Source organism: Diabrotica undecimpunctata, chromosome 9, assembly GCF_040954645.1.
Source record: "Diabrotica undecimpunctata isolate CICGRU chromosome 9, icDiaUnde3, whole genome shotgun sequence".
Lineage (NCBI taxonomy): Eukaryota > Metazoa > Arthropoda > Insecta > Coleoptera > Chrysomelidae > Diabrotica > Diabrotica undecimpunctata.
The window spans coordinates 70061717-70076853 of record NC_092811.1 but is presented as its reverse complement, the minus strand read 5'-3'; the positions used below and the strand labels follow the sequence as shown (position 1 = coordinate 70076853).

The 15137-nt window shown below is 32.1% G+C and overlaps 1 protein-coding gene across 1 annotated transcript; it reads left to right on the top strand.

The window, feature by feature from the left end:
• The first annotated feature begins 721 nt into the window (after positions 1 to 721).
• Positions 722 to 1372, top strand: LOC140451100 (uncharacterized). The gene has a single exon (XM_072544828.1). The coding sequence runs from the start codon at positions 722 to 724 to the stop codon at positions 1370 to 1372; it is 651 nt and encodes a 216-aa protein (XP_072400929.1).
• The last annotated feature ends 13765 nt before the right edge of the window (positions 1373 to 15137 follow it).

Here is a 15137-nt window from a genome sequence, read left to right as displayed (position 1 = left end):
TATTCCAAATGTCGATATTCATAATAATGTTTTTGTGTGGGGTAAAAACAGCGAATTTACCTTTAAAATCCCTGTAGGTGCCTACGAAGTTGATGATATTATTAAAATTATTAAAAATGAAATGATTCAAACCGCTAGCATAATTAGTATGAAACCCGATATAAATACAAATAGAATTAGCATTAAAAGTAGTGATTGGATTAATTTTGATGTTGATAATTCTATAGGAAGTTTACTAGGTTTCGAAAGAGTTAAACTAACACCAAATAAACTTCATATATCCACGAATGTGGTAAATATTTTAAAAGTTAATACTATCTGTATTGATTGTAATATTGCTGTTGGATCTTTCTTAAATGGAAAGGCTGTGCATATTATTCATCAATTTTTTCCTCAAGTTCCTAATGGGTATAAAATAGTCGAGCAACCGTTAACCATCTTGTATTATCCTGTAAGCAACAAGACGATAAGCAACATAACTGTTCGTGTTTTAGATCAACAAGGAAATTTAGTTAATTTTAGTAAAGAGACAATTACTGTTCGGCTACATCTTAGAAAAATTGAGTAAAATGGTTTTGCGGTTTCATCAAAGTAATTATCCCAAACATTCCTATAAAAGACGTCATCTCATTAAAACAATTAGTAGAAGGATAACATCTAAGCTGTTAACATCTAAAAATCGTAAATTTTTGAAATCACTTGGTTATCAAGTTTTAATATAATGGAAATGTTACATGTGTTGGGTCAACCTTTTAGCGATACAACTATTGAAGATTATCAGTATCACACTTATCAACCATATACATCAAATTTAAACTATAATGATGAAATTAGAATTCCTATCCAAGATCTAGACGCCTATACTTTACCATGTAACAGTTATATTTACATTGAAGGTCAAATGTTAACCGATAAAAATCAAGTTCCAACAAAATTTCAATTTATTAATAACGGTATATCATATTTATTTAGAGAATTAAGGTATGAGTTAAACGGTGTTATAATTGATTCTGTACGAAATATTGGTTTAATTTCGACTTTAAAAAATTATTTGTCTCTTAATGAAAATCAGAGTAAACTCTTACAAAATGCTAGATGGTTTCCAAAAGGTGATAAACTGGTAATTGATAACCATGGGAATTTTAACGTATGCATACCGTTAAAAATTTTGTCCGGATTTTTCGAAGATTTTCAAAAAATTATAATAAACATGAGACAAGAATTAGTCTTAATACGAGATAAATATGATATTGATGCTATTATTGCTACAGATGAAACAGAAAAACCAAAAATTCCAATTAATAAACTATATTGGAATGTACCTCATATTTTACCCAATATTAGCGAACAATTGCGATTAAACAAAATATAATAATATAATAATAGTAACATAGAACTACCTATTAAATTTAGAAGTTGGGAATTGGTTGAGTATCCCACTTTAAATAATTCAACACGTCATACGTGGCCAGTAAAAACAACTACAAAGCTAGAAAGTCCTCGACACATTGTAGTAGCTTTCCATGATGGTCGAAAAGGAAAAATGCTGAAAGATATGAGTAAATTTGATCACTGCAATCTAACAAATATCCGTATGTTTCTTAATTCGGAGCGATATCCTTATCAAGATCTCAACTTAGATTTTGACACCAACCGTTTTGCAACGTTGTATGAGATGTTTGCCAATTTTCAAGAATCTTATTATCATATTCAAACTAATCAACCAATATTCAGTCCAGAAGAATTTAAAAAGTATGCTCCTATAGTGCATACTGATTGTTCAAGACAAAAAGAAATAATTCAAAGTGGCTCTGTTGTTTTGAGAATAGAATTTGAAACTAGTAAATCTGTAGGAAACAATGTTTCCGCTTATTGCTTAATATTGCATGAAAAAGAATTCTCTTACAATCCTTAAACTAAAATTGTGAGACAGCAATAAAAGGTCTGTATCATAGTCAAAATGTTAGTTGTTAAAATGAATCTGGTAGTAGACGTTCAAGGGTTTAAAATAAAAAATAATAAATTTGTAGTGAAAGAACTTGCTGCTTTTAATGGAACACAAATTTGTCATTATGTATTCAAGTCTCCGTTTCCTATTAGAATGTTGTCTTCCGATTTACACAGACAGGCAACTTGGTTAACAAGAAATCATCACTGCATTGATTGGAATTTTGGTTTTACACCCCTTTATCATTTTGCAAATATTTTAAAGGATATTACACAAAACGCTGATGCAGTTTACGTCAAAGGGTTGGAAAAGAAAAATTATTTAAAAAAATACATTGCTGTTCCTTTATACGAATTGGATGAACAACCATCATTAGAAGTTAAGGAACCTGCTTGTTTTTATCATAATAGTAAAAAATGTATTTGTGCTTTATCTAATGTATTTTGGTTGTATAATACTTTTTTAATGCAAAAATAAAAATATATATTACATTATTTTTGTTTTATTTCTTAGTTATAAACATTGTAAAACAAACAACCAATTAGCATTAAAATCATTTATTAATACAAAAATTACATAGTATACGGTTTAATTTTTCTGCGAAATTTACTTAAGTGTAGTTTACTAAATGATTTAAACATTACTTGCTTGTCTTCGAATTGTTTTATTTTTTCTTTTAGTTCTTTAATTTTTTTCATAAATTCCTCCAATTCTTGTTTAAACGCTTTGTTGTGTTGAAATGAAAACTACAAAATAAAATATATTATTTATTTATTGTATTTACATGTATTTACAGTATCTACCCCTTCATCTTCAAAACAATGTTTAGGTAGAACATCTTTGAGTTGCTGTAAAAAATCAGTCAGCCCTAGATTTTTAATTTTTTAAAAAGCAACACATGCATATTTGATTAGATAAATAATATTCGCAGATTCTCGCTCCCGTATGATATGTTGCTGATTTTTTATTACACTCTTCTACCGTATATCTTCTCATTCTTATGGTAGCTCGTTCGGCTTCGTATTCAAAATCGTATGCCTTTTCATTCAAAACCCATTGCAAATTTCGGACAGCTTCAGCTACGTTGAGAGTTTTTGTACCATCTAAACATGCATCCATGACTAAATTCTAAAAATTAATAATGTTAGCAACTATATTGATTGAAAAATATTTATTACCTTTCTAATCTCACGACGAACAAAATTTTACTAAATTTCTGAAAATTATTTACTGTTTAACTTATATTACGACGAACTAAATGTTACTAAGGATCGCTTTTAAAATCCTCAATTTATGTAGTTTACATTTTAAACACTGCGCATGCCTTAGTTGCTGAGTAGAGGTGACCTTGATTTACATAAATAAAAAGTAAGTTTGATGTTTAAGAACATTAACAGGTTAATAGCAATGGAGTGTTGTCACAAAGCAAAATTAATGGCTCAACATCCGCAAAAACCTTTGTACAAGTTTACTGAAGCAGAATTAGAAATCTTTACCCTACCATACTTTAGAAAATGTGTGGAACCGTTGGAATTACTTCGATCTTGGTATAAATTACCCACAAAAGCAGTTCAAGATTTTGAAGTTCAGACTCGTCTGCCATGTTTTGTACATTTTAATCGTCCCGAGTGGAGAACAGAAATTGAAGGTACAGCACCGGCGCAATCCAGTTGTCATTTATGTAAGTCTGCACTTGAAAATTTAAGAGATATGTATAACAGTGTAATAAATAGTTAATAAATAATTATTTTTTTAATAATAGTTTTTATTATACTAATATCCTATCCTAACCTTGACTGTCACTGTGACCTTGAACTTGATCATTACACGACCTTTAATATCATTTACGTGACCTTAAACTTGACCTTTGGGTGATCTTGAACTTGACCTCCACGTGACCTTGAACTTGACCTTTTACGTGACCTTTACCTTTACGTGACCTTGGATTTGACCTTTGAGTAACCTTTACCTCCACGTGACTTTGAACGTAACCTTCGCGTGACCTTGAACTTGACCTTTTGCGTGACCTTTACCTTTACGTGACCTTGGATTTGACCTTTGAGTAACCTTAACCTCCACGTGACTTTGAACGTAACCTTCGCGTGACCATGAACTTGACCTTTTGCGTGACCTTTACCCTTACGTGACCTTGGATTTGACCTTTGAGTAACCTTAACCTCCACGCAACCTTCGCGTGACCTTGAACTTGATTGACCTTGAATAAAACCGGTTTCCCCCACCACATTTTGCACCAGGAATGGTATAGAGTATCTACTTATGTTATTTTGCAGAAAAATGGAATCCCGGACACAAAGAATAATGAACCTGTTGAAACCAACAAATCACCTTAGATTGGAGTGTAACAAGGAAGATGATCTATCTTTGGCAACTGAAAAGGTAACTAATTTAAATATGCAATTTAGGAATATTTTTATAATTGGTTTAATTTTTTTTATTTTCAAAGTTGTATATATATTTAATTTTCAGATTCACTCTAATGAAGAAAAAGAGAACAAGCAGTTGGAGTCCGTTAGTGCAGATAAAAATACAACTGGTTTCATCCAGTTTGGTTTAATTTTTTTTATTTTCAAAGTTTTATTTATATATATTTAATTTTCAGATTCACTCTAATGAAGAAAAAGAGAACAAGCAGTTGGAGTCCGTTAGTGCAGATAAAAATACAACTGGTTTCATCCAGTACCAAGAAACTTGGATTGATAGTTATCATGAGAAAAGTCCATCATCACAAAATTGTGCTGCCTCTGTAGGAAGTGACCATTTAATAGAAAGTAGAAATATCATATCTACTCCTCAGAAATCCATCACTCGCCGTTGTTCGTCTAGATCAAGCTCTTCGTCCAGCTCCAGTAGCTCACGCAGTTCGAGTTCCAGCAGTAACTCAAGTACTACTTCATCTAGTACAAGCTCCTGTGACAATCATGACACAGCCCGACCACTTTTAGATGAAAACATCGACCTACAGCCAGGTACAGGTAATATTTCTTCACTATCCATATTGACACCGATTTGCGGCGAGTTCGTTCCTCAGCCAGGTACGTCTAAAGCCAATATTTCCATGCCATCCTTATCGAGATGCGATGACTTGCCATCAGTTAGATCAAGAACAGTAGGTGATTACATAATGTCTCCAATACATTCAGAGGAAAGCGACGTAGACCTCAGTGATGACGATCCTACTTACAAACAAGAACATTTTCGTCGACGTCCACGGATCACAGCAACTCTAACTTCGATTGATACAAACAATGTAACTATGACAAATGATAACATTCAAAGACAATCAAGAAAACGTAAAGCAGATCCAACCAAATGGATACAAAACACGCAAAAAATTAAACGAAACTTGGGTCAAAGCTATGTAGCTATACATTCGAAGAAATTGGTTCCTGCACGTAATATGAAACCACATTGTGGCCAAAAATGTAGATTAAAATGCAGTGAGCGAATCGATGATTCCAAAAGGTTGAAATTATTTAGTGCATTTTGGGCATTAGGGGATAGACAATTACAAAGAATGTATGTTTTGTCTAATAGCGCACAGATTACACCTAGGTACAAGTATACCAATGCCGAAAAACAAACGAAATCCAAACCATGCATTCTATTTTTCCGTAGACAACGAAAGAGTTAGGGTATGCAAAAGCTTTTTTATTAATACTATTGATATTTCTCATAAGATGATTCGAAATGTACATGAAGATAGTAGAAAAACTGGGGGCTTCATAAAGGATGACCAACGCGGCAAACACAATAGTCATTAAAGTGTAAGTGATGAGCTTATAAATGACATCACCAACTTCATCAACTCTATACCCCGCATTGAGTCACATTATCTAAGAGTATCTACCTCTAGAGAGTACATCAGCAGTGGTAAAAGTATTGCAGAGCTCTTTAGAGATTTTGAAGTACTGCAAGAGGAAAGGTCTCGCCCGGCTGGACTATATCACACGTTTTATGAAATTTTTAACACAAAATTTAACCTTGGCTTTTATCAACCCAAAAAAGATCAATGCGATCTTTGCCTGCAGTTCCAAAATTCTACTGAACCACTAAAACAGAATCTTAGGGATCAATATCATACGCATTTGGAAGAAAAGAAGTTATGCAGGGAGGAAAAAAAGAATGACAGAAAGAACATTGGTAAGTGCAATATTTGTGTATGTTACGATGTATAAGCCATTATACAAAGTCCTAACGGTGAAACATCAGCATTCTATTACAAATCTAAATTAAATAATTACAATTTCACTATGACGGAATTAAAAAAAATTCACGAAAACAATGTGTCAACAATGGACATCTCTAAAGGCTATGAAAATGTCCATTGTTATTTTTGGGACGAGACTCAAGCGAAGAGGCGCTACAGAGATAGGGAGCTGTGTTTTCCATTATTTACAGATGGTGTCTGATAAAGCTGGTGACAGGGAAGTAAATATAACATTTTTTTCCGATAACTGTTGTGGGCAAAACAAAAATAAATATCTCACATGCTTATACTTATACGCTGTTGCCAATCTAAAAAATTTGTCGTCGATAACTCACAAATATCTCATAAAAGGGCACACTCAGAACGAAGCTGATAGCGTGCATAGTTTGATACAAAAGCAGATAGCTAGAGATAGGAAAACTGGCCCAATATACTCTCCTGTTAAATACATCCCAGCAATCAAAAGAGCAAGGAAAACTGGTGCTCCATTTATAGTTCACAGTTTAACTTACAATGTTTTTTACGATCTTCAGAAATTACAAGAAAATTGGGGCTATAATTTTAATACAGCTGAACAGAAAAATAATCTTGTATGGAATAGTATTAAAGTACTGAAATTTACCAAAGAAGACAAATTTTCGTTATATTACAAGTGCTCATATAAGGATGAGTTTAAAAAAGTTAATGTTCGTAATAAGAGAAAGAGAATGCCAAATATTAAAAAAATAACCATGCAGAAAGCTTACTTCCAGGCACTTCCACTTAGTTGTGCTAAAAAGAATAATCTTAAGGATCTTATTAATAAACAATTGATAGATCCATACTATGCGTCTTATTATAACAACATGTTGTCTTAATATTACTAATCTTTGGGATTTCAACATTATTTTGTGTAGACTGAGAACATAGTCAAAATACAATAATTGAGTTTTGAGACTGAATTTTATTTTTGAAGACTTTATTTTTTAGAATGAATTTTTTTGTTATGTGCAGTTTTCTAGTTTAGAATGGAGGAATGAATGTTTTTTTGCTATGTATAATTTTTTAAGTTTACTGTGGAGATATTGTGATATACAATTAAGTAATAAGTAAACGACAATGTAAAAATTGAGGAGTTCCTACTTGTAAGTTTTATTTGGAATTAAAACGTTTAACTAATAAATGTGACAATATTAAAGCTATCTTATTATGTTTAACTCTTGTTTTGAATTTTTTTAGATTATTGTTATATTTTGCACTGATTAATAAAGTATTACTATTATTTTACCTGATATTTTATTTATAAAACAGAAACAATAAATTCAAACATCGGTTGGGATTGGTGATATAGAGTACCATTTACGATTAAAAATTAAACAGTGGCAGGGACACTAATAATATAAGGGATCAAACTTAAATAGTTCCTTATTTCTGTTATGGTTTTTTATACTATACGGGACTAACTCGAAAGTAGTTTTTTCCACTCATTGCAATTTTTAGTGCAGTTATCAAATAACAAATCTGCCAAATTTCATATTTATAACTTAAATAATAAGCATGTTATTTGAAAAAATAGCTGTAATGTCGGATACCAGAATCTTTAAACGCGATTTCCCACAAATCTACTTTTTTTAATTGTGCCTCTATATTACTGAGGGTACGATATGTTATACATTGCACTTTTAATATTATATTTCATTCTGTATAAAAATTATATTGTAAGTTAGTCTAGATTCTGCTTTTATCATAGAAAAACGTATTGTTACTATTTTGTGTTAAATGAATATTTTTTTAAAAATATAGTTTTGGAAAATTCAAATATATTTTAGATATATGTGACTTATGTATACACTGAATTTTTTCCACATTTGAATTTCCAAAAACATTGCCCAAAGTAGACTACGATTACGACTAAATGCAACAAATATAGTTGTAAAAGTAAATATTCCCCTTGAGAATTACTATATTATTACTCTGCAAATTGTTATAGATCTAAACGTGCTCATAAGTAAAACTCGGATTATACGCAAAATGTCTTTTTTGCCTATTATAATTGTGCACTTTTTGCCTTTTTTCGTAAATTCCGCCTATTTGTGCCTTTTTTAAAATTTCATGGTACTACCATGATACTACATGATATTATTCTATTACTAAACCATTCTATAATAAAATTTTGGGTCAATAATAAAATACCAATGGTTCGTTTATATAACAGATTTCTAGGAAAATGTACCTGATCGAGACTTGAGGGTTAACTATTTGGAAGTCCCTAAGCTTTATTAGTTTATTATCAGTTGTACAGTCGGTTACTGTATCAGAGTTTAGTCACAAATTGCTATATCCTAGTTTAGTTTTGTTGCGTATACCGAAAAGCAAAGAACACGTTTTAAAACGTTTTAGACATTTGTGTGAAAAAATGACATCTAAATTAAGGCTATGGATCGCACCTTATTCGGAACTTTCTCTAGAAGAAGATGGAGCATTTTGTAAACCATGCGGCAAATCGGTAAGTTTTATTTTTTCTCGTCCCACAACATAACTAAATTCTAAAGCGGTTTTAGAATCCTAATTATTTTTTTTTAATTCTCAGATTTCAAGTAGCCAGACCAGCATTGTGGAACCCCACTTCATAAACGCAATTTGGAAAAATTATAATTCCTCTAAGTTAGCCCAAATATCTCTGCGGGATAGTTTAAAAAAAAGGAGGACGACGCATTTAAATTTGATTTATGCCAGATGATGATTGCATCCAACATTCCTCTATATAAAGTTAATAACCCTAGTTTTAAATGCTTTTTCGAAAAATATCTTAATAAATCCTTACCGGACGAAAGTACATTGAGAAAACATACTGTGGAAAAATGTTATGTGGAATGTATTTCAAGAATTAAGCGGGAATTAGAGGGCAATTTTTTGTATATTATCGTGGATGAAACGACAGATGTATGCGGCAGGTATATAGCTAATTTAATGATTGGAATTTTGAACGAAAACTTTGCGAGAAAACCTTATTTAGTTGCCGTTAAATAATTGGAAAAACAAACAATTTAACAATAAGTCGATTTATACAAGATAGTTTAACAAACCTCTTTTTACCCAACGCTATACCTGTGAATAAAATAGTTTTAATGCTTTCAGATGCTGCGGCATACATGTTAAAAGCTGCTGTTAATTTAAAGATTTTTTATCCTAATTTAATTCATTGCACTTGTGTAGCCCACGGGGTAAATATAATTGCTGAAGAAATAAGAAATCTGTTTCCGTTGGTAAATAATTTTATAAATTTTTTGAAAAAAGTTTTTGTAAAGGCTCCGTTGAGGGTGCAAATATATAAAGAAAGACTTCCCGGTGTCCCTTTGCCACAAGGTGGGGAACCTTTTGAAATTACAAGGTGGGGAACCTGGCTCATAGCAGTTTTTTTTTACTTTGAACACTGCAATGAAATAGAATTAGTTATGTCAGAATTTGATGATGATATTTCCGAAGCCATTCGAGAAGCAAAAAAATATTAAAAAATCCCAAATTGGAACAGGAACTCGCTTATATCAATAACAATTATAAATTAATAGTTACCACAATTACCTTATTAGAAAAACAAGAGATACATTTATGTGAGTCAGTAAAATTAATAGATAATTTAAAGACGAAAATTAAATTGGCACCTGGAAGTAACGGTCAATTAATTTAAAAAAAAATTAAATGTTTTCGAAAAGAATGAAGGTTTTTCGTTTTTATCTAATGTTGCTAAAGTTTTGAATGGGACATTTTCCGAGGAATTTTAAATTATGCCAGATTTATTATCCGCTCTGAAATATGCTCCAATTACATCTGTCGATGTCGAACGTCCGTTTTCAATGTACAAATTAATTTTAAGTGATCGAAGACATAGTTTTAAGACCGAAAATATTGAAAAACATTTAGTTGTTTCTATTAATGATAAAATTTTAAGTGGTTACAATGTTTAACTATTAATTTACAGTTATTTAGTTACTAGTTTATTTATACTAATGTTATGATTATGATGTGTAAATATACCTGCCTTAAGTTAATATTACGTTAATTCACTTTGTACAATAAATAATAAGTTATATTCCTTTATTGCCTATATTTTGCCTAAATGTTAATATTCCTGCCTTTTTTAATAAAAATCTTTGCCTATATAGGCGCCTTTTTCTTTAATTTTTGTTGCCTATAAATCCGAGCTTTACTCGTAAGTTATAGTGTAAAAAGTATATAAAATAAACGGTTTGGATGTTAATAAGATTATTGTTACAGATAAAGAGGATGTCGAGGGCAAAACAACTTGTTAAAGCTGCACTTAAGCAAAACAATGAAAATTACTTAATTCTCACAGAAGAATCTATTGAAGATACGCCTATTATACTTTTTGCTGATAGTACGTCAGCATCTGATCTGATACTTTAACAGGAAATATCATGGACATTGAGTCACTTGCCAGTGGTACATCTGAGGCTGCCACAGAGGTCTTCATCAATGCTGAGCCATTAGATATCATTGCGCCTATATCTAATGCTAATGCTCATGCACAAGAGATTATGACTGTTGTGCGTCTCGATAATGATTCGTCTGTTTTCTTGAAATCTGTTACTGAGGAATGCTTAGCTCCAGTTACAACGTACCATTATACAACACAGGAAGACAATAATACTAGCTTGATTGACAAATATTTAAGTGATGGTAGCGACTGCATGAATGCACAACTTGTACCTTATTCTGAGCACTCTGATTCTAACAGTGAAGAAGAACCTAGTAGAATTAAGAGAAGAAAAAGGTGTCAGGTAAATAAAGCTACATGGACAGATCAAATGAACAAGCTTCACAGGGAAAATTGGCAACAGTATACTGGGCGTAAAAAAATTGAAGGGAAATTGGAAAAAAACACAAAAAAATAAACGAGTCCTTAAACCTCGATGCAAATGTAGGACAACTGATAAAAGTGCTTTAAAATGTAGCGAAGTTTCAGAAGAAGAAAGGAAAACTATATTTGAGTTATTTTGGAGAATGACTTGGGCGGAAAAAGGGTTTTCTTGAATGGTCTTGTGCAAGAAATACCCACAAAACGTCCAAGAGACAGAAAAGAGCCATTGTTAACAAGAAGAAAAAGCACAATGGTATTTAACTTAAACTTGACCAACGAATGCCGCGTGAGAGTTTGTAAAACGATGTTTCAAAACACTTTGTGTCTTACTAAAATGACTATCTGGAACTGGAAAAAAGGCAAAGAATATTTCTCATAAAACAAATCAACACGCAACAAAAAATCCCTACGAAGTAGAAGTGAAATCACTTAAAGATTTTTTGAACAATATTCCAAAAATGGAATCCCATTATTGCCGCAAAAGTTTGACCAAGCTTTATTTGTTGCCAGACTGGACATCAAAAAAAGCCTTGTACAATTTCTACACATTAGACTGGTGCACGCCACGGAATACCAAATCTGTTTCAATTGCTAAATTTAGCAACACTTTACAAATTGAAAATATATCACTGTTTAAGCCAAAAAAAGATGAATGTGAAAAGTGCCTCTCTCACAAATCGGAAATATACCTGACACAGAATACAAGGAGTACATAGAAAGAAAGAATGAAGCTAGACTTGAAAAAGAACAACGTTATGACCAACCTTATAGTCAGCGGTAAAATTCTTATTGAGAGCCATAGCATCGATCAAGTAATAGCTTACAAATATCTAGGGCATGAGATTCGCTTAGGCCGAGATAATCAGACAACTGAAATACACAGAAGGACAGGTCTCACATGGGCTGCCTTTGGTAGATTGAATAACATTTCAAGTCTGTTATCCCAGTTTGTTTAAAAAAAAGGTTTTCACCAGTGCGTTTTACCGGTTCTTACATAGGGTGCAGAAACACTGACTCTGACAAAAAGAACAATAGATAAAATAAGACTTACACAACGCGCTATGGAAAGATTAATATTAGGTATTACCATCAGAGATAAAGTACCAAACCTAGAAATAAGAAGAAGAACAGAGTCACAGATGCAGTTGAAAAAATAGCCATGGCTAAATGGGCTTGGGCCGGACCCCAAATTGGATGCAAGAAGCACAAGATATAAATAGGTGGAAAATTTTACGGGAGGCCTACGTTCAGCAGTGGACAAATATAGGCTAATTGATGATAGAACACAGAAGTGGAACAAGCATGAAGCATGTTGATGCTTTAAGTAGGCGCTTTGGAAATATTTTAATAATTGAAGAAAACACTTATAAACATAATTTAACTATCAAACAAAGGCAAGATGATATTATATGTAAATTAAAGAAGACGTTACCATCCAGTGAGCTTAAGTTGAAATGAACAATGACATACTTTATAGAAAAAGTAATAATTTACTACTATTTTATGTGCCTGAATCAATGGGAAACAATGTGATTCGGAGTTACCATGATGAATTAGGACATTTAGGCTTAGATAAATGTTGTAAAATTATGAATATAATTATAAATTGTTTTATAATTATGAATCCATAAGATTTAAGTGCTTCTTTAACTTTTAAATTAACATGTTCAACAAAGGTGAGTTTATAATCAAATGTAACTCCAAGGTCTTTAATTTTATTCAAACGTTCAAGTTCATTGCCGTCGATAATATAAGGATGGTATATATTAGACTGTTTCCTAGAATAACTAACTACTTTGCACTTATTGGCATTAAGATTCAAATGATTTGCATTACACCATTCATGTACTCGATTCAGTTCACTCTGCATAAAATGACAATCATTAAGGTCGCTTATCAATGAATAAATCTTTAAATCATCGGCATAATATAAACATGGTGCAGAAATTGATTCACACAGATCGTTAATAAATAACAAGAACAATAATGGACCTAGATTAGAACCTTGTGAAACCTCTGAAGAACCTAGGTACTTTTCCGATTTGTAACCATTATAAGCAACAAACTGCGTTCTATTTGACAAGTAAGACCTCATAAAAGTCACGGCATCCTCATAAAGACCAAAGAGACACAATTTAGAAAGTAATACGCCGTGGTGAATTCTGTCGAACGCCTTCGTAAAGTCAGTGTATATGACGTCAACTTTACCTCTATTATTTAGGGCCGCTGAGATATATTGTGTGACCATTAATAAGTTTGTCACAGTGGACCGATTGGAGACAAAACCATGTTGATATTGAGACAGCTGATTACGAGTGCGTGAGTAAATACGATTATACAAAACTATTTCGATAGATTGCAAATAATGGAAATTGGTCTGTAGTTTTCTACCTATACCTTTTGTTGTGGCACAGTTAAGGCACCTATACAATCCTTAACCAAAAAGGATGGAATATTATCAGGTCCACACGTCATTTTGTCTTTCAATTTCTTACTAGCCAAAATTATCTCAGACTCTAAAATAGGATAAAAATTTAAGTAATCTGCGTTAACTGAGGAATAGTTAGCCTTAAAATTAATATCTGATGACAGCAAAACACTCTTGAAAAATTCTGCAAACACATTCACAATTTTTTGTGGGTCGGAGGTAGTAATGCCATTATATTTCATTACACCAGGAATTCTTAAACTATTATTTTTCAAATTTACGTACGACCAAAACTTCTTGGGGTTGATAGATAAAGAAATTTGGATATTCTCGACATATAAACTGTATGCCAAACTGATTTTTGATTTGACAAGGTGTCTTAACCGTTGAAACTCAAGCAAATCACAATGATTTTTGAATCGTTTAATCTTTTTTCTAAACTTTGCTTTTAATTTGATGTTGTAAATGATATCAGCATCGAACCAGGGTGGGTATTTATGGCTAAAGTTTTTATAAACTGGAATATACTTATTAAACACAGAAAAAATCTTATCATAAAAGTTATTTAAAGTTACATTAACGTCATTAGAAGTATCCAGAGAATTCCAATCCCTTTCATACAGTTCTCGATATAAAGCAGGAAAACTTGCTTTTTTAAAGTTGTAAGTTAATTGCTCCAAACCATACCTAAATTTAGACTCTTACAAATATATCCGTAAATGTCATTAGAAGAGCTGGGTGATGAGAGTCTTCATAGACCAAAGGTGAGTCATCATGCTTCACTTCACAACTGAAATGCGATAAGACCAAATCTAGCAGTCTACCCAAGTGATTAACAACATTGTTAAATTGTCTACGGCCAGTAGAGCCCGCAAAACTTAAAACTACAGAAGTTTTGAAATCAGACATATCATTATCTATAAACCTTGAAACATTGAAATCGCCTAGTACTATGCAGTCATTATTTAAGTAATCAAATTGCCCTAAGCACTCGAGAAAATATTTAAATTCTACCAACCTTAACCTATCAGGTAAATAAACAACAACTATATAAAAATATTTGTAACCAATCCGGCACTTGACAATAATAAGATCAATTAGTGGAAATTGTGCATCGAGAGCCGTAATGTCCAATATTTCAGATGTTATGAAATCTTTTAACGCGAGCACTACACCATCACCCTTCACCTTGTCCACCTCATGGAATTTTCGGTCTTTTCTGTATACGACATAATTATTCGGAAAGAGTTCCATACTCAAAACATCACTGCGTAACCACGTTTCACTTAATGCTATGATGTCGAATTCACAATCACTAACGTTAGCATTAAACAATGAAATTTTGCTATTAAGGCCGCGTACATTTTGGTAATAACATGTAATTTCAACGTGTTGGGATTTACTTGATCTGGAATTGCTGGACACATTTAGTTTAAAGAGCTCTCAGTTTTACTGACTATGGTAGGTCTACCCTTTACATACTTAATGATCAGATTTTGTTCTCCATTGTCTGTTCGACGTTTTATTCATTTTAGTATTGTCTTTAGAGCTCATTTAAGTATTGTCTCTGTCGAGGTGTTTTATCATCAGAAATTGAAATAGCAGAGAAAGTAGATGTGGCTAATTTATTCTTGATACGCAAAATAGACTTAGCCTGCGCGGGTGTTGAAAAGGT

Bases quoted from the DNA above. Each gene is read 5' to 3' on its own strand.
- LOC140451100 (XM_072544828.1), top strand. From the start codon at position 722: ATGGAAATGTTACATGTGTTGGGTCAACCTTTTAGCGATACAACTATT.